The sequence below is a fragment of the Chelonoidis abingdonii genome, chromosome 7, assembly GCF_003597395.2.
Source record: "Chelonoidis abingdonii isolate Lonesome George chromosome 7, CheloAbing_2.0, whole genome shotgun sequence".
NCBI lineage: Eukaryota > Metazoa > Chordata > Testudines > Testudinidae > Chelonoidis > Chelonoidis abingdonii.
The window spans coordinates 20,611,269-20,638,869 of record NC_133775.1 but is presented as its reverse complement, the minus strand read 5'-3'; the positions used below and the strand labels follow the sequence as shown (position 1 = coordinate 20,638,869).

General features: G+C 39.0%; 1 protein-coding gene across 2 annotated transcripts; it reads left to right on the top strand.

The window, feature by feature from the left end:
• The first annotated feature begins 103 nt into the window (after window positions 1–103).
• Window positions 104–27,601, top strand: SERBP1 (SERPINE1 mRNA binding protein 1). Of its 2 annotated transcripts, none has more exons than XM_032771905.2 (10): window positions 104–577; window positions 5,198–5,351; window positions 6,270–6,416; window positions 6,562–6,633; window positions 7,856–7,930; window positions 15,200–15,377; window positions 19,067–19,114; window positions 21,793–21,963; window positions 23,354–23,392; window positions 24,640–27,601. In XM_032771905.2, exons 1-10 carry the CDS (start codon window positions 187–189, stop codon window positions 24,694–24,696), a joined length of 1,332 nt encoding a protein of 443 aa, XP_032627796.2. In that variant the 5' UTR covers window positions 104–186; the 3' UTR covers window positions 24,697–27,601. The 2 variants fall into 2 exon arrangements, with proteins under 2 accessions (XP_032627796.2, XP_074923795.1); XM_075067694.1 differs by having other exon boundaries at window positions 6,538–6,633.

Below are 27,601 nucleotides of genomic sequence, written 5' to 3'. Positions count from 1 at the left end.
CTCGAGCCACTGTTGCGGTCGGCCGCCTCCAGCTCCCGCTATGCTTTGCGCGCGGCAAATCCCGGCTGTTCCTGGCGCCGGAAGAGAAGCGGGTCTCTTTGGGGCCGGCCATCTTGTGTGGTATCGCGAGCAGGGGGCTGGGGCCTGGGCAGCATCGGAGGAGGATCCCGCCGAGAGGGGCCCATCATGCCCGGACACCTGCAAGAAGGGTTCGGCTGCGTCGTCACCAACCGGTTTGACCAGCTCTTTGACGACGAGTCGGACCCTTTCGAGGTGCTGCGGGCGGCCGAGAGCCGGAGGAAGGAGAGCGGCGGTGGCGGGAGCCAAGGGGGCGGCGGCGGCGGGGCCCGCAGCGGGCAGGCGGCCCAGGCCAACTCCTCTGGCGGGGTCGGCAGCGGGGGCTCGGGCCAGGCTGGGGGAGGCAGCGGCGGCAGCAGCAGCGCGGCGAAGCAGCTGCGCAGGGAGTCACAGAAAGAGCGCAAGAACCCGCTGCCCCCCTTCGCTGCCTCGCCCGGGGGCGCCGGCGACCGCAGGGAGGAGGGCAGCGGACAGCCCGCCGCGCCGCTGAGGAAGGAAGGTGAGCCGGGACGGCGGTCGGGGAGGCGGCCCGCGCGGCCCGCGCCCAAATACGCCAGGGCGGCGGGACCGCCGCGGGGGGAGTTTCAGGCGCGAGACATGCGGTAGTTCTCCCTGCGTTGGAGTGGGGAGGGAGGCTGTACCCCCCGGTGCGGGGTTCAGAGTCTTTAACCCCCCCTTGGGCCTGCAGATGTGCCGCTACAAGCGGTGCACACACACACCCCCAGTGAGGGAGAGCTGCCGCCACTGGGTGACAGCCCGTCACCCCCCACCCCCCCCAACACACACGGCCTGGCTGCTTGTGCTGAACTTTGGAGTCACTAAAGCCCCAGGTGTGCCAGCCCCTGTTAGATCCCCAACGAGACACCACCTGTTCCGTGGGGTGGCAGGGTGGGGTAGTTGCAGGTTGTGGCCGCTGCTTCTCTACCCACGTGGGGGGAATGAGGCCTGTCGCACATGTTTGTTGGGAAGGAGGAGGCTGCGTCTAAGTGGGGATGAGAAGGTGGGCTGAAGGCGTTTTAACAGTTAATTGCTGGGGATGGATGGAGGAGGCTTGGGGTGACCCACCTATGCAGGGCTAGGAAAGAGAGAGACCGGCTGTTGCTTGTGTGTCACCGAGTACTTGTGGCCCCGGAGCATTGCACCGCAGATGTTTGAAGGCTGGATGTCCCTGTTAACGATAAGGGTCTGGGTGGGATGGCAGCCGCGTGTCGGGGAGGCCCGGCACGCTTAAAGTGTTGGGACGGAACGTTATCAGCCGAGTCTGTTTTTTCCAAAGGGAGTTGCATCACTTTTCAAAGCATCGTAGCCGCGCGCTAGTGTTAGTGAAGCTGAGCTAATTATACCTGAGCCACGTGCATTTTCAGGATGTTGTCGATCCCCTTCCCTTAACGCAGTAGCCGAAGCTATCTGCCGCCGCCTTCCACTGACTGGGAAGCTCAAAATGGAGCCGTTTGATTTGTGGTGTATCTGATGTCTTTATTTTTGTATGTTTGGACCCAGTTGTGGTAAAATTTTCTTTGTTGAAGTGGAGTACTCACCGAACTGGCAAGAGAGGTGTGAGTAAGGAATCATTTGGGAATACGAATTAGAGACTGATTAATAATCATCTGTTAAGCCTAAATTGCATCTTTAAGGACATGTCCCGTTTAATAGTAAATTTAATACTCTTTTTCTGGGTTCTTTCAGTATTAGTTTATAGCCTTTCAGATTCATTCTGAAATACTATTTTGGTTTTTTAAAGAATCATTTGAATTTGGCTTGAGATTAGTAATAAAAGTACATTGTCTTTCAGAAGCGTTATTGCTGAAGTTAAATTTATTTGAGTGTATGGTAAATATTTTTGTGGACTATAATAAAGTTTAATTTTTCTTATGAACTGGTGAAGGAATACAAAAATATAGTGACATTAAAATTAATGTCTTTTGATTTATTTTTTTATGGGTTGATCCTGCAAAAAAAAAATATTTAATTTTGTGTGAATAGTTCATTGGCATGTAAATCATTTTCCCTGTTTTACAGATGTCAGAACTGAGGCATAGGGAGGGAAGATATTTGCCAAAGGTACCCTAGCAGGACAGTGATAGAGGGCTATTTATGTGCATAAACTTCAGCACATACATGATTTAAAGATCGTGGCCTAAATATGTAATGCTCATCATATAATTTTTGAGTGCAGTGAAAGTGCTTGGTAATACTTGGATAAAGAGCTATTTGGCAAACTTGTAAGATAATTACGACTTAACCAAAACTAAAGGAGATCTTAAAAATCTTACTCCCCAGAAGATTAGAAATAATTACAGTTCTAAAGATTAACACATTGCATTTCTTTAAGAAAAAGTATATTGCAAATAGTGTCTCCGGGTGCTTTTTTTTTTTAACTTTTGGTAAGAGCCAGAATAGCTTTAACAAAATGTCACTTTAACCAAGGAAATACTAAGTCAAGCATCTTTTGTGAAGGAAAAATAGGAAATAAAAATAAATTTGTTTTCTGGGCCTATGGACATCTTGCACATCAAAGTCTGGTAGTTGGATTTTTTTCTGAGCAGTGGAATAACAGGTTCAGAAAATACCAACTGACAGTTACTAACCTGGTGGCTTTTTTGAAAGACCAGCTATCATAAATTTGCTCTGTCTTCCCTCATGAAATAGATTTTTAAATGTGGGTAATACATTAAAGCTACAGAACAATAAGATTTTGACCCTTAAGACTACTGTCATATTATAAGGGCCTGACTTTTTTGTTTCTTCCTGACCAACGGGCAAGTCCATTCTGTGGAATAATAAAGGTAGAGGGGGTTTTAAACTTGGCATATTAAGGAAAAATTCACTCATAAGTTTGTAAGCATTCCTGATTTTCTTTAGAACACAATGTTTTATTTCACTTCTAATAACATTCTTAATTTTATATGCTAGGATAAATTTGTATATTGGTACATGTGTAAATACAAACGTCAGTCACAAATAGTCATAACATTGTCTAAACCTCTCTAATATATTAGTCTCAAAATATAAGCGCTGTTGAACTGCACCTTCAGGAACTCATAAAAAAGGCTGCTAGAAATTAGGATTTTGGAGCTGAAAGCACTTGACTTGGACTTTTGAGATCTAAGTTCAGTTCCAGGTTCTGCAACATATGTCTTGTATGGCCTGAGACCAGTCACTTAATTTCTCTTTGCCTCACCTGTGCATCTGTAAAATTGGGATAATACTTCCTTCCAAAGAGTTTTATTAAAGTAAATCTCAGTGAGTTTAACTTCCATCTTTTCATATGGAAAAGGTTTATTTAGCAAGAGTTTAGGGACTTGAAAACATGTTTGTAGGGTAAGGAAGTCATTTGCGTGTGTTTGTCTTGGATATCATTACAAATGTGGTAATTCTTATCGCTCCACCCAAATATAGCATTGCTTTTTCTGCAGGCGGTTGTTCAGTTGGCTTATAATAGAGTGTGAAATTTGGCAGTTTTAAATTTGGGATCAAAGACAGCATGGTTTGACTCTTATGAATAAGAGCCTACAAAACAGTAGGTTCATGGGGAATATGGCTGTTGTATTCAAAGCTGAATCATATTTTTTTATCTATATATTTTTTTTTACTGGTTTCAGTGGTTGTGTTGCTTTTTTCTAGTGTTGATATACATTATTTTCCTGCTTGTTTTGATTTTATGTTAAAGCAGCTGATGTCTCATGGAAATGTGTTGTTTTTTTTTAAACCAGCCTCTGTATATTTTTAGCATTCTGAACTTCGCAATACAAAAGAGATTTGCGTAGAAGCAGGGTTGCCTTTTCCTTGCGTTCTTTTGCCCCTTCTGATCATAACTTATGAAGTCATAATGATCTTTATGACATAATATAGTTTTAAAGATATCAGTTAACTTAGTTCCACATAAGGAGCGAAAAGCAGGAGGATAGTAATACCAATAAACAAAGGTTCTTTTTTCATGAAAATAACCTTAGTAGCGTAAAATGGGGAAATGAAATATCTAAAATTCTCTAACTAGAATGTGTTCAGAAGAGAAACATAGAAATCAAGCTGTTTCTGTTGCTTTGAAATGATTTGGCTTGTTACGGAAGATAATGGCAGAGTGGGAAACAAGCTTATAACAAATTTGTTCTGGTGAACTGAGTGTTTTCATTCTAAAGAGCAGTAAGCAAACTTTTTCTGAAAGAACAGTAGCATTCAATTGTCCATTTAAAGTCCTCCAGACATCCCACAGTGAAAAACTGGTAATGGCCCTTTAAAAGTGACCTGCAAATGGGAGTGGGGAAAGTGAACTCCTGCAGGGAGAAAATAACTTATGCTGGTGGCACAAAGTGTTCCTAAAGCTTATGATGGTTTGGGTGAATCCTTCGCTGTCACAGAGCCAGAATAGCTGGTTCTACACCATTTGGTAGGCAAAGGGAAAAGTATGTCCATTGTATATCACTGTGGAGTCTCTGTCTGTGAGTAGGATGCTTACACAGCACAGTAATACAAATAACAAACAATAATATCTGGGATAGGAGGATGCTTGGTTAGAGCTCGTGGGATTCTGGCAATCCCCAGCCACTTTACCAGTCCTAGGATGAGTAAGGATGGAGCAGAAAGATGATGTAAAGGCACTTTCATCCATCCACACCTCAGAGCAGAGCTCTAGTGCATCTGATGCAGATGCTAACTTACTTTCTCTAATGTGCTCCAAAGCAGTGACACATCTAAAGCACGGTTGCCAACTTTCACGTGGTAAATAAGCACCCTGACTTCACAGTAAGGCAAAAATCAGGCTAATCCCATTTGAAAACAAGGCCAAAATGAACCAATCCCTAAGAACCCCAACTTCTATGTGACTAGATCTCCTCGTCATGCAGTCTGGGACTGGTGGCACTGCTGTGCACCTGTGACTCTCTTGACCCCTCCCCCCCCCCGCCAGGAGCCAATAAAAAAAAAAAAAAAGCCACAAGCTGCTACATTGTGGTAGTAAAAGGACCAAACATTACTTATAAAAGGAAATCCTCCCGAACCCCTGGCCATCAGGAGACGAAGTAAAACCTGAATGTCAGTTCTGTATTGTGTTTTGCTTTTGTGCTAGTAGAGTCACAATTTCTTGGTTGCTCAATAATTTGATGCAGGTTGTCTGTTTTAGGTATAAGACGAATTGGCAGACGGCCTGATCAGCAGCAGCCTCAGGGTGAAGGCAAACCTATTGAGAGGAGACAGGAGAGACGACCACCTCGTGAACGCCGATTCGATAAACCTACTGAAGAGAAGGGTGAAGGAGGGGAATTTTCTGTGGATAAGTAAGGCTTTTTCATCTTGCAAACAATCTTTGTGGTGATTTGGGTCAGTACTCTTATTTCCCTCTACTGGTGTACAAAATTAATAAAATCTTTGAGCAGGTTGGATCAGAATATTGGTATCTTAATTTTGTTAACTTCATCAGAAAAGATTTGTAATCATGCAAAGTAGAATAACGATCTTTATCGTTATTGCATGACTTTCTTTATATACTTGATCCAGATTACTGTGGTCCCAAGGTGTAGTCTAAAGACACAGTTGAACTGATTTTAACCAAAGGTATTGTTTTTTTGAGCTTGTGCAGAACTCTGTCCGGACACTACTATAGGTCTAAATCAGTTTAGCTTATGTCAATTTACAGTCAAAAGCTAAACCTATAGATCAAGTTTTAAGCCGGTATAAGTATGTCCATACAGAGAATTCTGTCAGTTTAGAGGTTTTCAAACTGATTTTAGTTAGACCAATGCAACTTGTGTGTAGACAAGGCCGAAGTTATGTGAATTCCAGAATTGTGTTTTAAATATAGTGCCACCAGGTATTATAATTTTTAAGCAATTGTACTCTAATGAAAACATCATTACTTTTTAAATAAATAAGCTGGGGGAGAACGGCCATTATTAAAGAGAAAATGTGGTTCTTGTGATATTTATCGTATTGCTTGCAAAAATATGGTTGATTATGAGATGAGATAAGGTATGCAGTTGACTTTTTAAAGCATTGTTTCAAGATTTTAGAAGTTGGGCTGCATTTAAAGTGCTATTTTTTCATATTGTAATTAGATGGTAGTATTCCTAAATGGATGTTTATATTCGACTAACGGTATACAGCATAGAGTTTAAAAACAAATATATTGAAAGGCTCTATGAGCTGTGCTTTACATTTTGGAAATACAATATTTAATGGCCTCTGTTCTATAATAGACCCATTATTGACCGACTTGTGCGTGGTCGTGGTGGTCCAGGTGGAAGAGGTGGACGTGGTGGTCGTGGACGTGGAATGGGCAGAGGAGATGGCTTTGACTCCCGTGGCAAGCGTGAATTTGACAGGCATAGTGGAAGTGATAGATCGTAAGTCTTAAATGTAAACTCTTCTTCTTGTGTTTTTCACTAGCCTTTAATAGAATACAATTCTTCATATGCCTTTGAATTTCTGTGTGAAGACACTATTATGTTAACTCAGTTTTGTTAGTTCTCTCTCACATTCCCATTTCAGTGGCCTAAAGCATGAGGATAAACGTGGTGGCAGCGGATCACACAACTGGGGAACTGTCAAAGATGAGCTAACGTTAGTAATCCGTAATTTTTTGAAACTTTTTTAAAATTTTAAGTTAGAAAAATGTAAACAGGTCCCCCAGTTTCCACTATTTATAAAATATATATATAAAAAAAGTAGTTTCCTCTCTGGAATTTGTATTTTTTTTGGTGGGAGTTTTTTAAGTCTCCAGTGTTAGTGGAAACAGCAGTAGTTTATTTTCTTAAAATGGGTTTTGAAACCTTATTAATACTTGACAAGCAAAAAGTTACCTAATAACTTGCTGGTAACATTTGGGGTTACTTGGACTTTGGACTCTAAGTTTAAACTGATGTTTTTCTTTTCCACTCTTTGAAAAGCAGTGATTGTCACTTTGCATCATTTTACATCTACACTTTTTCAAGGGCTTCATTGTCTTTCTAATCCTTTGTTTTCTGCCTGGATCAGTTTTACATTTGAGGAAGAGGCAGGATACTTGAAGAATTGGGGATTGATACTAAGAGCAATATAAGACTTGGGAAAACTGCCCAGAAAATTGCAGCAATTGGCCTTCTTAAATCTATAAAGAGACCCATGTTTTTCATGAAATAGTGAGAAAAACTCAACTTCATGACTAAGGCTCTGTGTTTGACATGGATTCCATGATCTCCGTGACTTCTCGGGCAGCCTCTGGGCCAGCTGCACCAGCTGCTGCTGGGGCAGTCTTGCCCCCCCCCCCCCCCCCTTCCTGAGCAGCAGGAGTTTGGTTGTGTGGGGGTTTCAGGGCTGGGGAAGGGGTTGGGGGTTGCTTACCTGTCAGGGGGTCAGGGAGCGCTCCCTGGAAGGGCGACAGCAACTCCTTTCCCTCAACTCCTGCAGGCACTGCCCCTGCAGCTTCCATTGGTCATAATTCCCAGCCAATGGGATCTGTAGAATCAGGGCTTGAGGCGGAGTGGAGGCAGCAGGTGATGCTAGAAGCTAGGGTCCCTGCTTTCCAGAGCAGGGTAGGGAGCCAGCCCCCCAATGCTGCCCTCTCGAGTTGCACCTCTCCAGCTCTCCCCAAGTTTTAGTCAGGGGTATATAGTAAAAGTCATGGACAGGTGACAGGCCGTGAATTTTTGTTTACTGTGCGTGACCTGTCCATGGCTTATTAAAAATACCCGTGACTAAAATGTAGCTGTACTCATGACTGTTGAGTCTGAGTTAGAGATTCGGTAACATCTTACTAGTTTTAAACTGTTAGGTGCTGGTTTGAAGAAAAATCTCTTAATTGCAGTGATTTGGATCAGTCGAACGTGACCGAGGAAACACCAGAAGGAGAGGAACACCCACCTGCTGATTCTGAGAATAAGTGAGTACTATTCTTTTTACAACTTTCTTCAATTCAGTTCTTCATGTACCATCTTTTAGCTATTTTACTTTTTAGTTTCTTGGGTTCTTTGGCCATGGTGCCATTGGCATTTCTTCCACAGATATGTAAATGGTCACAGTACTGTTAAAAGACTGGGGAGAAAAGGGGCATGTTCTAAACTACCTTTATGTCTAGATGTTTACATGTTGTTGGTTCATCAACTATTAAGCCGCCTTCAGATTTATTTTGCTAGTAATCTGTTAAATTATAGTTTTAATATTCTTCCAAAATAAGATCTTCAAATCAAAACAAACAAACTTGAAAGCTACCCAGCCACATCTGAGCAGAGTAACTACACAGAAAGAGAGAGTTGGTAGGCAGCACTTCTTTTTACTTTTGGGTTTCCAAAATAGTTATATTGATGATGGCCAGACTTCTGAAAATACTGCATGTCTCCCCAGTTCTGTTGCTGTGTGTATGTGTGACTACTTTTAATTTAATTTAACTTGACCCTCAAAGAGAGAGGGAACCAGAGAATTGGAAATCAGTGATTTTTAACACCTGTTGGGTTGGTTGAATAAAAGCAAGTGGCTATAGGAAACAAGATAATCAGTAGTGGGACATGGGGTTCATGAAAACATAATGTGAAACTCTGATAAGATAATGAGATGTAGTTTGTCAATTTTAGTATGGCACGTGATACGGTTCCATGTGACAATATCATAAGAAATGACAACTGAATTAGAGGGTAACTTGAAGTATACATTTGTTTAAAAAAAATTCGAAGAAGGGATGTAGTACCAGTCAGTTTTCACATTAATGACTTTGTGAATAGTCATAAAGAGGAGGGCAAAGTTTTATTATTCAGTGAGGAAATTTAGATAAGAACAGGCAGACCAAAGATCTGTCTAGCCCAGTATCCTGTCTTCCGATAGTGGTCAATGCCAGATGCCCTAGAGGGAATGAACAGAACAGGTAATCATCAAGTGATCCATTCCTTGTCCTCGTCCGTTCCTAGATTGAGTATTAAAGGCCAAATTTTGCCCCTGTAAGGCTGTGGAAGACTCTGGTACAACAGGAGTGCGGTTTGCCTCAGGTTCTATGCATCTCTGTTTTGGTGAAGATCCTCACCTTCTAGTATGTAGGTGAGCAGAAGTGGGGTCAGTGGATCCTCCAGCAGATTTCCCGTGCACTAGGGATGGTGGGGAAGTCCTCAGGATGCGGAACATCTTGACTGGTCGTCCAGAGCCTGAGGCGAGTGTATGTGATGCATTTCCAAGGATTTCTGGCTCAGTCTAACCACTTACTGCATGCAGGTGTTTTGAGATTTGGCCCCTAAAGCAACAAAACAGTAACACAAAAATCTGCTGTGGAAGGGAGACTTACTCAGGGTTAGAAGTAGGGATCCATCCAACAGGGAGGGTTTACAGATAACTACATTTTCCGCAGAACTGTAGATTTGTGTATATGATGCACTAGATTCCCACTACCCAAAATGATAAATCAATTGTTAATATAGAAAAGTTCTTTAAAACAGATTATGTCTAGAACACTTGATGTGAAGTTGAGTGGATGAATGAAACTGCATGCTTCTGTTTGTGGCTTTAATAGCAATACCTTTTAAATGTTAACATCTTGTTCTTTACCCAAATGTAGCTCTTAACATCATCCAAAATGCCCAACTAGTAAGTCAGAACAGAGTTTTGGAAAAATCAGTGTTGAGAGCAATAATATGATAAACATATTACTGATAAATTATTTATTTAAAATAATTACATTGATGTAATTGGAGTTTTGGTACTGAGTCCATTACTACTTGTTACAGCTGTTTAAACAGTTTGTCTGGTTCATGTTGAAAATCATTTTTACAGTGTGAGTCACATGGAAGTCTTGCATTTGCCTCCCTAGAATCGCATTCAATATATACTTTATAGGAAAACAATTATGTTAAACTAAAACCACTAATTTCAATAGCTGTAATGTTAATCATATTTTACTGGACATGTTAGAAGCTTACAGTTTGTCATCATTAAACCTTGTGTTTAAAAATAAGCGTTTCAAACCAGAATGGACTAATATTACTAATATTAAATATGTTTAAGAGTTGATCAAACAATTTTTGCTTCTCCTGGAAGTTATTTGAGTAATATCCTATTCCAGCATGCATCTGAGTAGCAGACTAGTATGAATCTCAGGTGAGCTGCATTTAATGAAAACCAGGTTTCCCCTGCAACATCAAGTAGCTTAGGTACCTTTGAAGCAGATGTGGAGTATAGAATGCTAAAGTAGGAGGAAGAAGTCTAGTAAATTTAATTTGGTCAAGTTTAGGTAAAAGATGGGTGGGATAAAAAATAAGAAAGTAAGTTTGCAAGCTCACGCACTACTGTACATCTTCAGAGAGCAGTAAATACATTTATTAGTGTTCTTGTTGAATTAGGATGTGTTTCTATTGGGGTGGTTTACATAGAATTTCACCCTAAATTGGAATAGCAATTTGTAATCTGTTTAAATAGCATGTAGACACTTTCCATTAGTAAAATATGCAGGATGCCAACAGAAGAGACATCCTGAGACAAATAAGTAGAAGGTAACTCGGGCACTGATCAGTAAAGTTAACTGTGGATGTTAGCTTACATAAGCTTCATGGAACAGATTAGAAGGGAAATTTTCAGTTGGGAGGCTGCCCCCACCACCTGAGACAGCACAGAAAGTAGCATGGAAACTGGGAATTATGCAAAGAAATAAGAGATGGTTGGTTAAACAGGCTTGAGTGGGAGCATAAGAACTGTCTGGATGAGAATGGAGATGATGTGGATAAGTGGGGACTGATGTTGTGTTCTCACATAAATAGGGCTTCTGTTTGTACAGAGCTATATATATCTTGGAGTTTACACTGAAGTCATTTATTTACATTAGATTTATTTTAAAGGTTTGTTCAGCACTCTGGAAGCATGATCATACACTTCAACATTATTTTACTTAAAAATGTTCTTTAAAATACCAAATTAAAGTTATTTACCCCTTGTTAATGAGAGAGGTTTATAGAAAGCTCTCTGAGATTTTTAAAAATTTAGAATGAGGTATTTGGTAAACTTCTTGTTGGAAATGGAGATGAGGGAGGCAAAACTAAACAAATCCAAACTACTTTGCCACTAATTTATTTTGTTTTATTCCTTTGGTTGTAAGTAAAGACCTTTTTATTTAAATTTTCTCCGTCTGATCTTGTATTGAAACCACTATGGCCATATGATATTAAGAAATTGATTGCCACAACTGATGACTTCAGCGTAGCATGAACTAATGGGAGGAATATACTTGAATTGAGAAAATCCTGGTTTGAGCGCTAATAACTTCTAAAAGTCCCTCTTTACGCACATCATGACCTACTGGTATTTGTTAGAAAAGGCCAGTGCAGTGACTTACTGTAGCTTTTTGTATTTCTAGAGAATTTTCCAGTGCTAGAGGAAGAGACTAGTCTCTTGTGTATTTGATTTATGAGGTGCAAAGCTGTCTGATTCAAAGGCAGTATGCATTGCAGCCAAAAAACCTACACTAAAAGAACATTAAGGTTGCAAAATCAAGCCCTCAAAATTAGAAAACGCCAGAATTAAGGCTGCCTGTGAAACCTTAATTTGGCGCTCTTGTGAAATTACAAGAACACACGACCCTTGCTTCATGCACAGACTGTGCTCTGGGGGATGAATCAGGGTTTTGTAGTTGTCTGTAAGGACCCCTACCTTGTTTGTAGTGGAAGTTGGAAGATGTGCAGTGAATGAGGCATGGAACTGCAGGTAGAGAAAGGATGTGATTAATACAGTTGAAAGCCGCCCTGAAAAGATGGGTTCTATCCCTGTCTCTGCCAGAGGGGGAATTATATGATTCTGGGCAAGTCATGTAAACAAAAATTTTCATAGGCAGTCCTAGGTTTCTCATTTTCTGGTTACCCCATGAGATAACCAGGGTACATCTACAGTACCCGCCGATCTGGCTCGTAGCGATCCATCTGTTTGGGATTGATTTGTCGCGCATAGTGTAGATGCGATAATTCGATTTTCCCGATCACTCTCCCGTTGACTGCTGAACTCCAGCAGTGCGAGAGGCAGAAGCAAAGTCGATGGGGGAGCCGCGGCCGTAGATCCTGTGCCGCGAGGTCGCGAAGTAAATAATTTTAATTCTGTCTAAGATGTGTTGACTTCAGCTATGCTATTCTTGTAGCTGAAGTTGCATATCTTAGATCAATGTCCATTCCTTCCCCACTGTGTAGACCAGGCCCCCGGGTCTGAGTTGCAGCAGTTGTGAGCACAACTGTCATAAATGGGGACTCTTCTTTGAATGTATAAAGTGCTATAAAAAACAAAGTAATATGAAAAAACAGGCCCTAAATGTAAATGAGGTAATACATTAAAATAAAAAAAATGATGCCCCAGATTAGTTTACATTTCTGACAATTTTGGCTTTAATCTCTGTCTCAATGGATATAATACTACCTCACTTCACATGAGTGTTGTGAAGATAAAATTTTTCATGTTCGTAAAGCAATATATTATCATAAGCACTATAGAAAGGGCCCAGAAGAAATTAATGATACTGTTTTCAGCACAGAGTTTGATTAAAAAATAAAGAATAAAGATATATTGAATATCTTCCCTATCAGCAAGTGCTGTCCATCTTGTGTTAAATGAGGCTGGGTCAGAAGGGGGAAAATATGTGATCATGTAATTAAATAATTATCATAATGCATATGCACAAGAGGGGCTAGTGCTGTACAAGCAAACTTAATTTTGGAATTTCCTAACTTCCGAGTGCTTGACTTTGTCACGTTAATGTTCTTTTAACATGATTTCTGGATGCAGTTTCCTAAGTGTTTTTTTTTTAAGCTTAAAACTTGACAGAAAAAAATAATGTGGAACTATATTGACAACCCTGCCCATGGGTCATCAGCAGGTTGGGATCTTTAAATTCACAGTAGCCCTCTGCTGCTTGAGCTAATAGGGTAACTGATAATGGAAGACGGTTGTGTACCTGTCATTAGAAGGAGATGGGGAGACACTTTGCTAGTGGATTTTACAGCTGTTTGCTAGAGAGTAACAGAAAGTTCACTCAGGAATAATTAAATCAGTTCTAGGTTCTCTAAAGGCACGTCTACACTACAAAGTTAAGTCAACCCTACGTTAGTCAACTTACAACACTGCAGTAATTGCTGCAGTTTTTCATGTCCACGCTGATGTCCTTCTGTGTGTGGTATGTGTCCTCATTAGGAGTGCTTGCACTGACTGAAGAGGGCGGTATGGGGGACTGAGAGCCTGGGCTCTCAGCTTGGTGCCAAGCTGCAAGCCAGAAGCTTGGCTGCTACCCAGGTTCTCAACTTCCCATGGTGCTCCCAGTTGGAGACCAGCTACTGCCAGGGCTCTCAGCTCCCCATTCCCTGCGGCAGACAGTGTAGAGATACTACATGACTCAAACTACGTCATCCTAAGCTGTACGCCTCTTGTCAAGGTGGCTTTACTAGGTTGGTGTAGCAGGCAAGTTACGATGGCAGGAGGAACATTTTCCTGTGTACGCTTACATAGTTAAGTTGATGTAAGCATGCCCTAAGAGAATGTGCTTTAGTGGTTACAGACCCTTTTGCCGTTGATTCTCCCCCCCGCCCCCCATGTCTACCTGCCACTTCTGCTCCCGTCCCCTTCCTCGCTACTCCTTTTTGTCTGTAGTCATTTTCCCCGTGCTATTTTCTTATCTGCCCAGCATCACTTCCCTTCTCCTCCTCCTGCATTTGAGCTTCTACCTTTTCCATCCATGCTGTGTGGGCACCAGGAGGGGTTGGTATTGAGGGCGCAAGGCAGACATTCCTGTTTTTAGTTCCAGTGCCCCTAGAGGCAACATGCTTACTCTTTGGGGATGGCACATGCAGTCTGATCTCAGGAGCTGTGCTGAGGAAATGGAGCATGCTGAGTGCATACAGAATGTTTGGAGAATTTAGGTGCCAAACTGTAAAGAAGTCTTTGCTGAACATGTGCAAAAACAGAGATATTTTTGGAGGCTTTTTTCTTTCCACAGTGGGCAAATTTTCAGAGATGTCAAAAGGCACATTCCTGAAACCTGGGTGATCCTCTTTGCCAAATTTCAGATCCTTCCTCCAAAGCATGGAATAGTAGAGCTTCTCAGCAGAGTAGCTGAAAACAGTTTTTTAACATGGCCAAACATATTTTTCCATAACCTTGTTCTCTGAAATAGCTGAACCGTTTCAGCTGAGTGCTTAAGTCTGAGTCTTTGTTTAACATAAAAAAACCCCTTTCCATTATCACACCAAAAATTAAGGTTGCTAAATAACAAGAAACTTTCTCATTTACTTGATGCTTTTATAGTATCTTACATATGCCTGTGTACACCATTCTCCCAAGAAGTCCAATGAAATGTAAGTACTGAATGTTAGTGGTATCATTTGACCCATATAAACATACTAGGTGAAATAGGTACAGCATTTGTGTTCTCAGTATGGGTAATTAGAGCACAATCGGTTACTCAGCACAGTGACTGAGTATTTATTTAAGTTACAAAATAGGGGTGTGGTGGGTTTTTTTGTTTTTTTTTGTTTTTTGGAAGAGATCAGAGACACTTTGAGTGAAACTGCAAAACTTAAGAATCGGGTCATAAGTTGTTTACAATTATTGTTTCAAGGCAGGTGAGACTGTAACTGATCTGGTGGAGGTGTAAACCATTTTGTGCATTTTAAGATTAGAAATTGAATGAAGAAACAAAATTTATTAAAATACGTATTTGAAAAATTGCTAAGACTAAGAACAGCATATGATCATGTCCCTTTCTTAATATGCTTGCCATCCCAGTCTTATTTTCATCATCTGCTAGGGGACATCTGAAAAACTGATTCCATGGCAAAAGGGTAAAAATCTCATTTGCTGTGAAAAATAGAATTAATGGGTATAGTAATACATTGGGCCTTACTAACTTGAAACTGTTTGCTGTGCTATACTTTGTTGTTCAGAGGCACTTTGCTCTGCTGTTGCTGAGTTTTTATTGTTGGTTAGGGTGGACATCCCATCTTACTTTTGAAAAGCAGCATACCCTTTCTGTAAGGCAGAGTTCTGAAAGTTTTCTGCTGTATCCTAATAACTACTACAAAATCTTTGACATAATGAATTCCCCTATATTCTGATACTGATGCACTGTTTTTGGATTTGCTATGCATAATTATTTAAAATATTAATGAATAGAAATTAAGTGATCATAATAAAAATGAATTTCGTTCAGAGAGAATGAGGTGGAAGAGGTTAAGGAAGAAGGCCCAAAAGAAATGACCCTGGATGAATGGAAAGCTATTCAGAATAAGGATCGTGCAAAAGTTGAATTCAACATCCGTAAACCAAATGAGGGTGCTGATGGGCAATGGAAAAAAGGATTTGTTCTCCATAAGTCAAAGAGTGAGGAGGTAAAGTAAAACTTAATGGTATTCCAAAGTGCCTAGATCTCATGCTGTTAAAATATATTTACTGTTTGACTTGCAGATTTTACTTCTTGACATAAAGATTATGGTAATAAAATTGCTATTTAAAAGCAGCTGCTAACATTTTTAAGTGGCATAAATAAGCAGCTACTAACATTTTTAAGCAGCATAAGTAAAACAATGTTTAGTGCAGTCAGTTTCAGCTACTGGGCTATCTCTCTATAGCTACAAAGGTAAAGTGTTAAAATTCTGGAGAGGTACTGCAGTTTTGATAGGTTCATGAGGAGGTTCTTTTTGAGCATTTAAAATAAAACCTTACCGTATCAACATGTAAGTCCATTTAAACAAATTATAGATTTAAACTTTGAAAGGCATTTTGATCGAGTATCAATAATATGTTCAGTAATTTTTTTATTCTTAGTGTCATTCCCAAAGGTCTCAATCAGGATTCAAGCTCATTGTAGTAGGCCCTGTACAAATGTGTCTGAACATATAGACTCTGTCTGAAACATCTTAAAATCCAATGTAACATCTAATTTTATAATGTCGATATCCTGATGTTTTGCAGTGCTACCTAGAGTGCCTGTAAAGAATATTAAATTTAAAGAAACCACGGAGTACTTGCTATTTTTCTGTAATGTTCATTCTAGTAACTATTTTATGAATCAGAAGCTGGACAATCCTGCGTTGTGAGGATTGGATACTGTGATTCGTCACAATATCTAGCAGATTATCGGACCTCACACACTGGTGTTAGAAGCTTCACAGATGCAAATTCCTTTGAATTTGCTTCCTCTCCTGAAACTTTAAACTGCGTCATTTTCTAATGCAGACTAGCCAGTGGTTTAAAGCAGCTTTGCAAACAGTCGTTCAGGGGCTTTTTAGCTGGTCTTTGTTTTAAATATTAGCTTCAAAAAAGGATGAGTGACGTGGTCTGTGATAAGCCAAGTTTGCACCGACTCCCACTAACCCAGTAAGTTGTAATTATTCTCCTTAGTTTTTCTAATTGGATAAATTGATGCCCTCAACTTTTTACATCTCTCACTCTTAAGTACACATACCCAGTTTATTTTTCATAGAATTTAAACTGCATGTATGAATAGATGAGCACTGTAGCCCCAGTTTGCATCTCTAAAATGAGTACTAATACTAGCCTCTTGTCTCAGAGTACAGTCTGAGACTAGGCAGTACTTGGATAATACTGTGATTGTGGCTATATAAGTGCTTAGATCTGTGTGCTGTTATGGACTCAGTACTTGCCATTTTACTTAAACTAAAAAGTATTTAAAATTTGTCAATAAAAACTCTTGAATGCGTATGGCAGCAGTAAAAAATACAGGTTTTTATTTTTTAGTTTTAATTTTGCCTCACAGTATAGAAATAAACAAATTCACTCTTCTGAAAAGCCTTTTGGAATGCCAGCATTGGGAGTCCGTATTTTATGAGGCAGTGACTGTCTTTTTGTTCTGTGTTTATATACCACCTAGCACATTGAGGGTCTGATCCATCACTAGGACTCCTAAATGCTACAGTAACAGAAATAAAAAATAATTTCCTGGTTAATTTGTTTCTATAAGGCCCAGCTCTTGCTAGAAAGGCTAAGTGGAGAATGATGAGATTATACTAGGAAAAACTGACTTCCAGGGCATATAGACCATATAATTCCTTCCGAGTTAGTGGCAGAGAGAGAATTTTCTAATTGCCATTAGATGATTGCCTTAACACACAAACATATAGGTAAATAAAAATCAATCTAATATGGTTTTGGAAGTTTAGCAGCTCTTGAATTCGTGCAGACAGTCTGGAACCTTTTTCTCTAAACCAGATCAGTTTGGTATCTGGCCAGGGAGACTTGAATTTTGTTGTCTCCTCTAAGAATAAAATAAGGATAAAATGCTGTGTCAATACTGTTGAACACATGCAAAGGTACATACATACCATATCTTTTATCTTAATTAGTTGCTATCTTGTTTTCTGGAGTTGAAATTTTTAATTTTTAAAAATTTACATAAAGACTCAGTATTTCAGCTCAGCAGACATCTGTCCCCATCCGTATTGATTTGTCATTGATTCAAAGAAGGGAGATAAATTTTTATTAGCTAAATATGGAAGGGGAGCTTTTCATAACACAGAAGTCCAGAATAGCAGTTGCATGAGCTCTTTACCAACAGATTAAGGAGTGCAATAATCCAAAAGTGGTCAAACAGAATCCAGAAATCGATATTTCCTGCTATTTCTGTTCCTCCTTCGTTCATACCACCTGATCAACATGAAATCTGATGATGTGATATGGAATAATTCACATTTAGGCCACTGATGCAAACCTTGCTCTGGTCGATAGCAATCAAAAGTTGCTATCCAATAGTGGTTTGGCTTGTATACAAATTTGAGGTTTCAGTCCAGGTCCTTCTGGACTGTTGTGGACAATACAGATGATTGCAGTGTGCCTCAATTGATAGTCTAAGTAGAGTAATCAGGGATTGAATGGGCTTGATGATGGAACACTTTTCAACTCTTCAAATACGTTTTGAGATAATTGGTCGGAAAGTGCCACCCTGAGTCTCTAAGGATAGAGAACTTAAGTGTCCAGTGCTCGCCATCTGCCTTGAAGTTGTGAAAGAATTGCCCCCCCCATACCAACCTCCGTTTTCTTTTTTGCTGTTTCAAGGAGTTACAGCCAAGCATTTATCTAGCTGTTTTATCCTTTCCTTTTCAGATTTTCCATGAAACAGTGTAAAAAAAAAAAAAAAACGGTTGTCTAGTAAAATTCACTCAAAAGTGGCTCTCGTTAGATTTAAGATGAGATCTGTTGAATTTTGGGAATCTTGATCCAAATCCAGTACTCATGAAATTGGATTGTGTGACATAAAATAAATCTCAAATGTTTCTCTTCAGATTTGTTTTACTTAGTCAAATATGCAAATTCTGTGGACATAGCTGAAAAATCAAAATGTAAATTGCACTGTAAAAAGGGTTTAAAGTTTCAGGTTTAAATGGTTTTACTGGTGAAAGACTTGCTTGCTGGCAAATCAGTCCATATCATACATGTTTGCTGTACAGATTGTGTTTGCTACACTTCCAAGCTTTCTTGCCTGTCCTAATTTTCATAGTGAGAGAGACAGTGTGATGGGAGGTACCTGAAAAAGCTTTAAATTGTTTGTTGGAAAAAATCTGATATCTTTGAAAATTCAGAAAACTTTTAAGTCCTCTATGTAAACTTTTTCTGGGTTTTTTTGTATGACCCTTTGTGAAAACCACAAGATTTTGTATCAGCCTTACAGTTGGAACAGTGACACACAAATCCAAACAGTGTAGATATTTTTTTATCGAATGAGCAATACTTTAATACAGCATCTTAGGTTCTTGTACTGTACCACTCACTGTGGTGGCTGATATGTGAATTTGCATCTTTGTTTCCTCGCTGGGGTTGCAGTTGTGGTATTTTAAATTTAACCACTGTTGAATCAAGATACGTCACTCCATGAATCTGCAGTTGTTCGCAACCTTTCCCTCTTTGTGGATACTTGTGTAGCCTTTTGTTGTTTCATGTACTCAGTGGCGTATGTATTCAGTGGGTTCACTTAACCTTAGTGCCTGGTATTTCTGTATGTAATGGAGTCTCATTTCTTCTTTTTGTTTTTATATCTTTGGTGTGGACACACAACTTGCATCAGACAAAGGGGATGACAGAAATGCCGGGAAGTCCGCTGGAGTCAAATGAGGTACTTGATCCTTTATAGGTGTAATTAGTGATATATACTGTATGTACTTGTTCATTATCCCATTCGTTTATAAGCCAACACCCCCCTCCAAAAAAAAAAAGGTGGTTACGTAAAAATAGCAAAAACTGTCTGACCCTTTTATAAGCCGACACTATATTTCAGGGGTTTGCAAACTTTGGCTCGTGGCCCATTAGGGCAAGCTACTAGTGGGCCTGGACGTTTTGTTTACCTGGAGCGTTCAAAGATATGGAGCCTCAGCTCCCAGTGTCCGCGGTTTGCTGTTCCCAGCCAATGAGAGCTGAGGGGCTCCATGCCTGCAGATGCTCCAGGTTAAAAAAAAAAAAAAAAAGTGTATTGGAATCATTGAATTGAACATCTATAGAGTTTAAAATCATCAAATTTTGCTGTAGACCCATTTATAAGCTGATCCCCGCTCTTTGATGCATCACTTTCTACCAAAAATATTTAGCTTATGAATGAGTGTGTATGGTATGTTTTGATGTGACCTCCTTAATCAGCTAATCAATAGATGAAAACATTTATATGCAAGGAAATTAATAACAATAGAGCATATAAATATGATATATAACTCTTCTGTCCGTGCCTGGTGGCTTGGTGCCTTGCTGTGTATCATGTATGATGGTTTCATAACTAGAATGTTTGCTCCCTAAGTGTCTGCTTGTCTGCTTCTTTTATAAGTCCCTCTTACTTTTTCACACTATGGCTTATACACAGAAGCCACCTCCCTGAGATAGTCCATAAAGTTATTTTTCACAACCCACCTCAAGACCCACTTCTGCTGTGGTGCCTACAGGAAATCATCAGCTGAGAATGGCGAGATAGTGCCGGAGAGAATTGCTAATATTTGTTCATACTTAGAACACCTTTCAAAATGAGGTGGAAACATTCAGGCTTGGTCTACACTGGGGTGGGGGGATCGATCTAAGATATGCAACTTCAGCTACGAGAATAGTGTAGCTGAAGTCGACGTAACTTAGATTGACTTACTTCGCATCCTCATGGCACGGGATCGATGGCCACCTCTCGCCCTGGTGGAGTTCTGGAATCGACGGGAAGGGTTCGGGGATCGATGTATCATGTCTAGATGAGACACGATAGATCGATCACTACCCATAGATGTATCCCAAGCTATGCATAAAGTGTGCCACTGTACTCATATGTTCTTATTACTGTTGCCCTCATTTCTCTGCTGTTTTTTTCTCTTTTCTTAGTTTGTCTTAAATTAGATTGTAAGTGCTTTTGAGCAGGGACAGTATCTTCATATATGTTTGTATAGAGCCTAGCAGAATGAGTCCTTCCTTGATCCTCACAGTGGGGCGTTTATGTCCTACCGCAGTTTACTAAAAATAGATTCACTTTCTGATGTGTTATGCAGCCTCTGGTTGTTCAAGCCGTAATGTGTATTTATTGCAATAGTTGAATCATCCCCCCCACCCCAAAAAAAAAAAACATAGTAAGAAATGATTGATCTAAAGTCAATAAATATTTATTTTAACTTCAGCAAAAAAAGGGGGATTGTTTTCTTTGAAATTAAATTATTTAATGTTAAGTGATGCTAACTGACAATTGCTATTTATAGTTCTTTATTCTGATAAAATTTGTTTTTGAATAAGCTAGCTTTTGATAAAACTCACTCTTCTGGTAGGCGGTTAAGTTTTCAGTTATAGTAAGCAACTTTCAGGAAGCCAGCTCAAAAAAGATGCACGGAAATGGCTTTGTAATGCTGATGTAGTTTTCTAGACTTCCCACTGGCTTTTTGTTTTTTAATGATTAATTGTATTAGGTGTGTGTGTATTATTAACACCCCCAGCCTTACTGACTTGCCAATATACATTTTGGTGCTGGAATTTAGGGTTCCTCAGCACAATAAATACTGAATACCTTGAGGGCCAGCTAGCTCCAGAGATGACTTTTTTTTTGTATGCACTAATATGGCACAAGGTTAGGGCTCTTGTGTAATTTTCACTATAGCTTGTGATACTAATTTGTTCTTTCTTTAAGCATGGTATGTTAGCTGCCATCATGGTTGCAGTATATCGTGTAATCTAATCCATTGGCCATTTGGGGCAACGGTATGGTGGGTGAAGTACTATAAAACCTTTTTTTTCTTGGCTTTAGTACAGAGGGATATGCAAATAGAGAAAGTTAAAAAGCAGTCATGTTAAATACGCAAAAATTATCGACACTGAATGAATAACAATTGAAATATAGAACTAGTAGGAGTCCTGGAAGAGGAAAGAGAGAACAATAGAAAATGAGGTTGTGTTGCCTTTTTATTGTTTTTAGTGAGAAAGATATGGATGTTAAGTAAAATCTTTCACTTCTGTTTTCAGAAAAGCTAAATCAGCTCTTGTTCCTTTAATGAAATACAAGAAAGATCTAGGAATAGCCCAGTGTGTTCCATTTAAAGTTCTTTTGGTAAATGTTTCCTTTGCTGTATGCTAGCTTGTATGTTAGTGGAATTTCTGTATTATTCAAACAAAGTTGATCTATTTCTCACAAGGAGAAGAACCTGCCGTTTTTTTGATCTTAGACTGTGAACCTAGCATATGTATGTACTTGCTTAAAGCTAAGCTCCTAGATAAGTGATTGTAGGAGCAGGGCCTTAAATCGGAATTTTTTTTAAGTGGTGGTGAATGCTTTCATTTTAATTTTAGGCTCATGCTGAAGACTCTGTAATGGATCATCACTTCCGTAAACCAGCAAATGATATTACGTCACAACTGGAGATCAATTTTGGAGACCTTGGTCGCCCCGGACGTGGTGGCAGAGGTGGTAGAGGTGGCCGGGGGCGTGGTGGAAGGCCTGGGCGTGGCAGAACTGACAAGGTAAGTAATCTATTTAGATCCACAAATTATTTTTCTTTCTAACAGTCTCTTTCCCAGCAAATTGGGTTAGTAAACCATAAAGTTTCAGAAATCTCTGCCATTTTTAGAGACGCCATTATTTTTAACATGAGTAGTTAACCACTGCAACAGTTTACCAAGGGTTGTGGTGAATTTTCCATCACTGACAATTTTTAAATCGAGATTGGGTGTTTTTCTAAAAGATACTTTCTAGGAATTATTTTTAGGAAGTTTTATGGCCTATGTTGTATGGGAGGCCAGATTATATGATCAGTGGTCCATTCTGGCCTTGGAATCTGATATATATGTATTCTTTTTATAGAGATCATTATTTTAGTAGTCAATCCTTTTTCCTCCTGTTGGAGTGGAGAAAGAGCCTATCACAGCTAGGAAACACATAATCAGCACTTTTTAGGTACTTACATGCTAATTGTGCAGTTTATCCCTATAAGTTTCAGGTAAACTAGTTTTCTTCTAGAACTTAAGGATGCAACTTGGCAGTGTTTTCATTATTGGCAAAATTGACTCTAAAATGTTAGTATCTCTCTCTCTCTAGGGATTATTTCAGGTTTCATTAAAGGTTACACGGTGCCTAGGAATGCCTTGTCATTTCTAATTGTCTATATTATCCCTGACACACAACTCAGTTTATGGTTGCATTTTTTCCATTGACTCAGAAATATTCCAGAAGATGTAAATATTCCTCTAGAAAAGTATGCAAAGTTAGCAGACTGTAGAAACCAAGTCTTCATGTTTTCATCTAAAATACTAATTATTCCCTCTACCTTTCCTTGTCCTGGGCTGATTTCCATCATTACTGCTTTAGTAGTTTCTATTTTCCTGGTTTCTGCAACAATTCTCTCACTAGAAAGTGCAAAGACCTAGGGCTTGTCTGCATTAGAAGAACTGTACCAGTGTAACCCTAAAGGAGATCACCCCTACTATAGATACAGTATAAGCCAGTTAAGTTGGTCATTTAACCAGTTTAAGTGCATCTGTGCTAGAGGTTTGCACCTTTAAATTTGTTTAGTTGCAACACTAGTACAGTTTTTCAAATGTAGGCCAGCTTGTAATCACTCCTTATTCAAAATACCTTGCTCACTTGCACCACTCACAGAAATTTGGTTTTCTTTTCTCTTCTGCATTAGCTCATCTTGGATGTTTAGATTTAGTAGTTGGGAAATGAGTCTATAAATGCAGTTGAATTGGGTTTTCTTTCCTTAGAAGCATTCCCAAAATCCAGGTATTTTTTGTTCTAACTTGGTACTCCAGCATAACATCTAATTTCTTTGACTGTTTTTGTGATGACATTCTTGAAGACTTTTTCAGATCTTGCAGCTATTTTGTGTTTACTTTGTGTGTTTCCTTCCAGTTGGTGAAAGAGTTTGACGTGATCCACACACCCAATCAGGTTGGTGATTTACAATGATAGTGTTTTGTTTGTTTTTACCTTTGAATTAGGCTAGTCTATTGTGGAGACCATTCGTTTCTGCGTGGATTGGCTTTTATGGGTTATCTTTTAGTTTTGATGGAATGGAAAAACAGGAGGGCTAGAGACTGGTATAGCAGATTCTTGTCCCTTGCCCCACTGATGTTCATACTCCCAGCAAAGGAGGGTGGCTGGGTGGGTAAAATAGGGGACTGCTTTCTTGCCTCTGTCTTATATTTGGTATTTTTGCCCTTTCTGTTTGTTCTGAAATTCCTTCTTGCTTGCAATTGCAGTTTGGATTTTTGGAACATTTGAGTTGAGGTTGAAGCCTCTTCATTCCTAATTGAGTCATTAAATCCTTATTCAGTTGCAGCATCGCAACCTTCATAAAAGATGGTTGAAGATGTGCTTAAGGGACTCTTTTTTTTTTTTTTCTTTGGTATATTTCAACTCTAGTATATCTTAGCACAAGTTTCCACTTGAACTCAGACTTGAGTTTAACAGAATTCTGTTCCTGAAAAACTAGTCTTGTTTAAATTCTGTGAATTCCCAAGAAACTTATTTTTCCCCAGTTCTATTGTATATCTCTGTGTTGGCATAAATAGTTAGATTTTAAAGTGACAAAATATTTACATTTTCATCTATGAATAAAAACTATACAATCACCAACAATGTTGTGACCCATCCCTTCATGCCATGACAAGCTTTAGAATTTGTGTCAATATATGGCCATGTCACAGGTTGTCACTTTGTTCATGTCTAAAGCTGTACTCCTAATAGAATAGGATCAACCATATATGTAAGGTACTTCACACACACACAGTTGTTTTATACCTTTTGAAAAACACATGGCACCATGAGAGAGATGTACTATAACTGTAGTGAGGTGTGAACATGGTAATAGATCCCCCAAATGGATAACTGAGTAGTGGAGTAGCAGTAGTAGCAGTGGTAACATGTTAGCGTGAGAGATCTGACAGTACTTAGAATAATTCTCAATGTGATTTACTGTGCAAAAAATCATAGGAAACTCCAGTAATTTTATTTTGACTATTTTATAGACTATGAAAACCCATTGTTTGGCATTTTAGCCACTTTTCTTAACTTTAAGCTTCCAGCTTGCTAGACACAAGTGTATCATTATGCATAACATTAAAAAGGACGAAAAATGTAAAGATTAAAAACTTTGTGGTTCTCCAGTTAATTTCTATAATATGTTTTTCTTTCAGTCAAGTGCTTCTGCTCCTGATGTAGATGACCCAGAGGCTTTCCCAGCTCTGTCTTAAACTGGATGTCATAAGCCAACTCTGCCCCCTCGCTGGGCCCTCCTCTACGAGGCTTGCATGCTTAAGGATCCTAAACAACTAAGAAACTTAAAAAATGAGACTGTCATTCATACCATTCACACCTAAAGACTGAATTTTATCTGTTTTGAAAGTGAACTTCTCTCGCTACACAGAAGCAACAATATGGTAGTCAGTTTTGTATTTAGAAATGTAATGGTAACAGGGATGTTTTCATAATTTTTTCAGAGATTATGCATTCTTCATGGATACTTTTTTTGTATTGCTGCTTGAAAATATGCATTTCCAAACTTGAAATATAGGTGTGAACAGTGTGTACCAGTTAAAGCTTTCACTTCATTTGTGTTTTTTAATTTGGGATTTTAGACGTTTTCTCCAGACTACAAACTGGTTTTTAAATATTGCACACTTTCTGTTTCCTTTAATACCTACTTAGCAGATTTTTATCAACCCATGGTCAGTTGGGATATGTAGAATTTAATTTGGCAAATTGTTAGTACCATGTGGAATACTATTCTGGAATACTTTTTATTTTAGTTTTTAATACTTAATTTCAGACTGGTAAAAACAGTCATTTTTCATCTGTCTTTGGTAGTTTGTTGTGTATGCAGAATCTTTATACAAAGTTGATATCAAATACTTGAAAGATAGTCAAAGCACATTGGTTTATAGTCAAATACCTGCATATTGATCCAGCAGTGGTGTGCAGATGATTGGTCTAAAAGTTTTTTTTTAAAACGATTACACCTTTCACTCACCCTTTTTACCTTTTATTCCTTTCTCCTTTCAAAAAAACTAGATACTTTATTGGTAAAAGTTGTTTATCCTACTTAATATTATTCTTTGGGAAAGTATCCTAGACGGAGGTAATTCTTTCTGTTCTCTATGGGCTGGAAGATGGGAAAGGGAGCATCATCTATTTCTAATGCAGTCTATCCAAATTTCATTTGAACTATGGAATTTTGGCAGTGCAATATGTTTATATAAATACATCACCATCTGATGTATTTACACACTGTTCCATTAGCTGCAGTTCTTGTTCTGAAGAGGAAAACAAAGGACACCATCTAGGTCTGGGAGGAGAATATTTGACTCTTAAGTCAGAGAACAAATCCCTTCAAAAGGAGACATCTGTGGTCTGCATGGGATACAAACCAAAAAACCTTTTGCTCTAAATTTTGTTCTGAATTTTTGCTCCGTTTCTTCACCCTTTGGTCTCTGATTACTCGTTGACAGACAAATGTTTTTCAGGGGGTGATTGTAAGAAGACCCGCTACGGCCTGCAGAAATTCCTTCTAGGTTAATTTAATCCCTGTGAACAGGAACATTACCACTTTCCAAATATGAAAGGACTTGAGAGAATGATTAATAAAACACAAGATTTCTTAGGTTTTTTTTCTTTTGTCTGCAGCATTAGTTAGGAGACTAGAAACCAGTTGCTCGTTTTATTTAATGTTTTATTCTTAGAGCAGCTTATAAAATATTGATAGTTTCTTAACCAGGTAGATAGAAAACAAATGGTAATGCCCTATTTTTTTAAAAGCTATATAGGACAGGCAAAAAATATTGGCAACCTTTGGATATGAAACTTCTGCTGTTTAGCTGGCCTTCTTTATCTAAACTATTTTCTATCCAAAAAACGCCAATACACACTTGTGCTGATTTAAACAAATGTTAATACCATTGGATTAGACTCTTGTAGTGAACTCACTTACCAGTTTAAAATAGTTGGCTCTGTGAAGGAGTAAATTTTTCCAAACAGTGGATAGTAACATATTTTTGTTTCTGGATCAGACACTAAACATGTTTTACACAGGTGCTTAGCATTGGGGTATTCCAGTTCCTGGCACCAAGAGGTAAATCTTCATTAATTACTTTTGCTCCCTTCGTGATTGCACATTCCACACCATGGAATGTGTTGAAGGTTATAATGGCATCTGTCAATTAGGAATACAACTGATAATACAACTGTGCAAATAGCTTGGTTTCCAGAATCACCTTAATTGAAAAGCTTTTGCTGTAATAGAACCCCTTCCACCCAAACTATATATTTGTGCTCTCCACCATGAATCTTAACTCTTTATCCAGACTACTCCTGTGCCAGTCGAGCATTTTGAGTCTTGCTACCCTGACATTGTCACAGAAGTTGTCTGCCTCTTTGCATATCAGAGTATAGAGCAATACCTTGAATAACTTGTCAGATAGAATACACCTTTTAAAGACAGCCTGTACATAAAAGTTGGTCCATCTGCTGTTCTGATAGGTGTAAATTTGCCTCTTTTAGTCCATTTATGTCAAGAACTAAAACTGTGAAGTTATCTCTCTCTAATATTAGTAGGTGTTAACTGAGGTAAAGATTTATTTTCATGCTCTTTTTAAAATGTCCTGAAAACAGACATAAGAATCAATTTAGGTTCAGGCGTCTCTTCTAGTTTCTGTCCCAAGTATTCTGAATCTTATGGTGGTAGTGCCCTGGCATATCCATTGCCAGCAATGGACCTTGTTTTGGGTAAATGTCTCCCTCCACTGAGTAGTTCCAATATTTGCTATTGATGAGCTTCTCTTCAGTAACTTGTCTTATCCTCTTGCTTGCTCATCATGCTGCCATGCTATGACCAGAGCTTGTTCATATTTAAAAAATCTGGGTCAGAACAGAAAAGTTCACTCAACATTTGTGGAGGGAAATGGACAGAATCACAATACAAATTGTCTTATGATTGTACTAATTCAAAGGCTTGAGCATGAAAGTTCATCTTATAACCTGAATACCATTAATCCTGGTAGAAAATATTAAGATTGATAGATAAATACAAGTGTTGGCCTCATGGAAAAGGGCATAAACTATTTTAAGGAAAATTAAACAAGGATAAAAAGCCTTTTTTTTTTG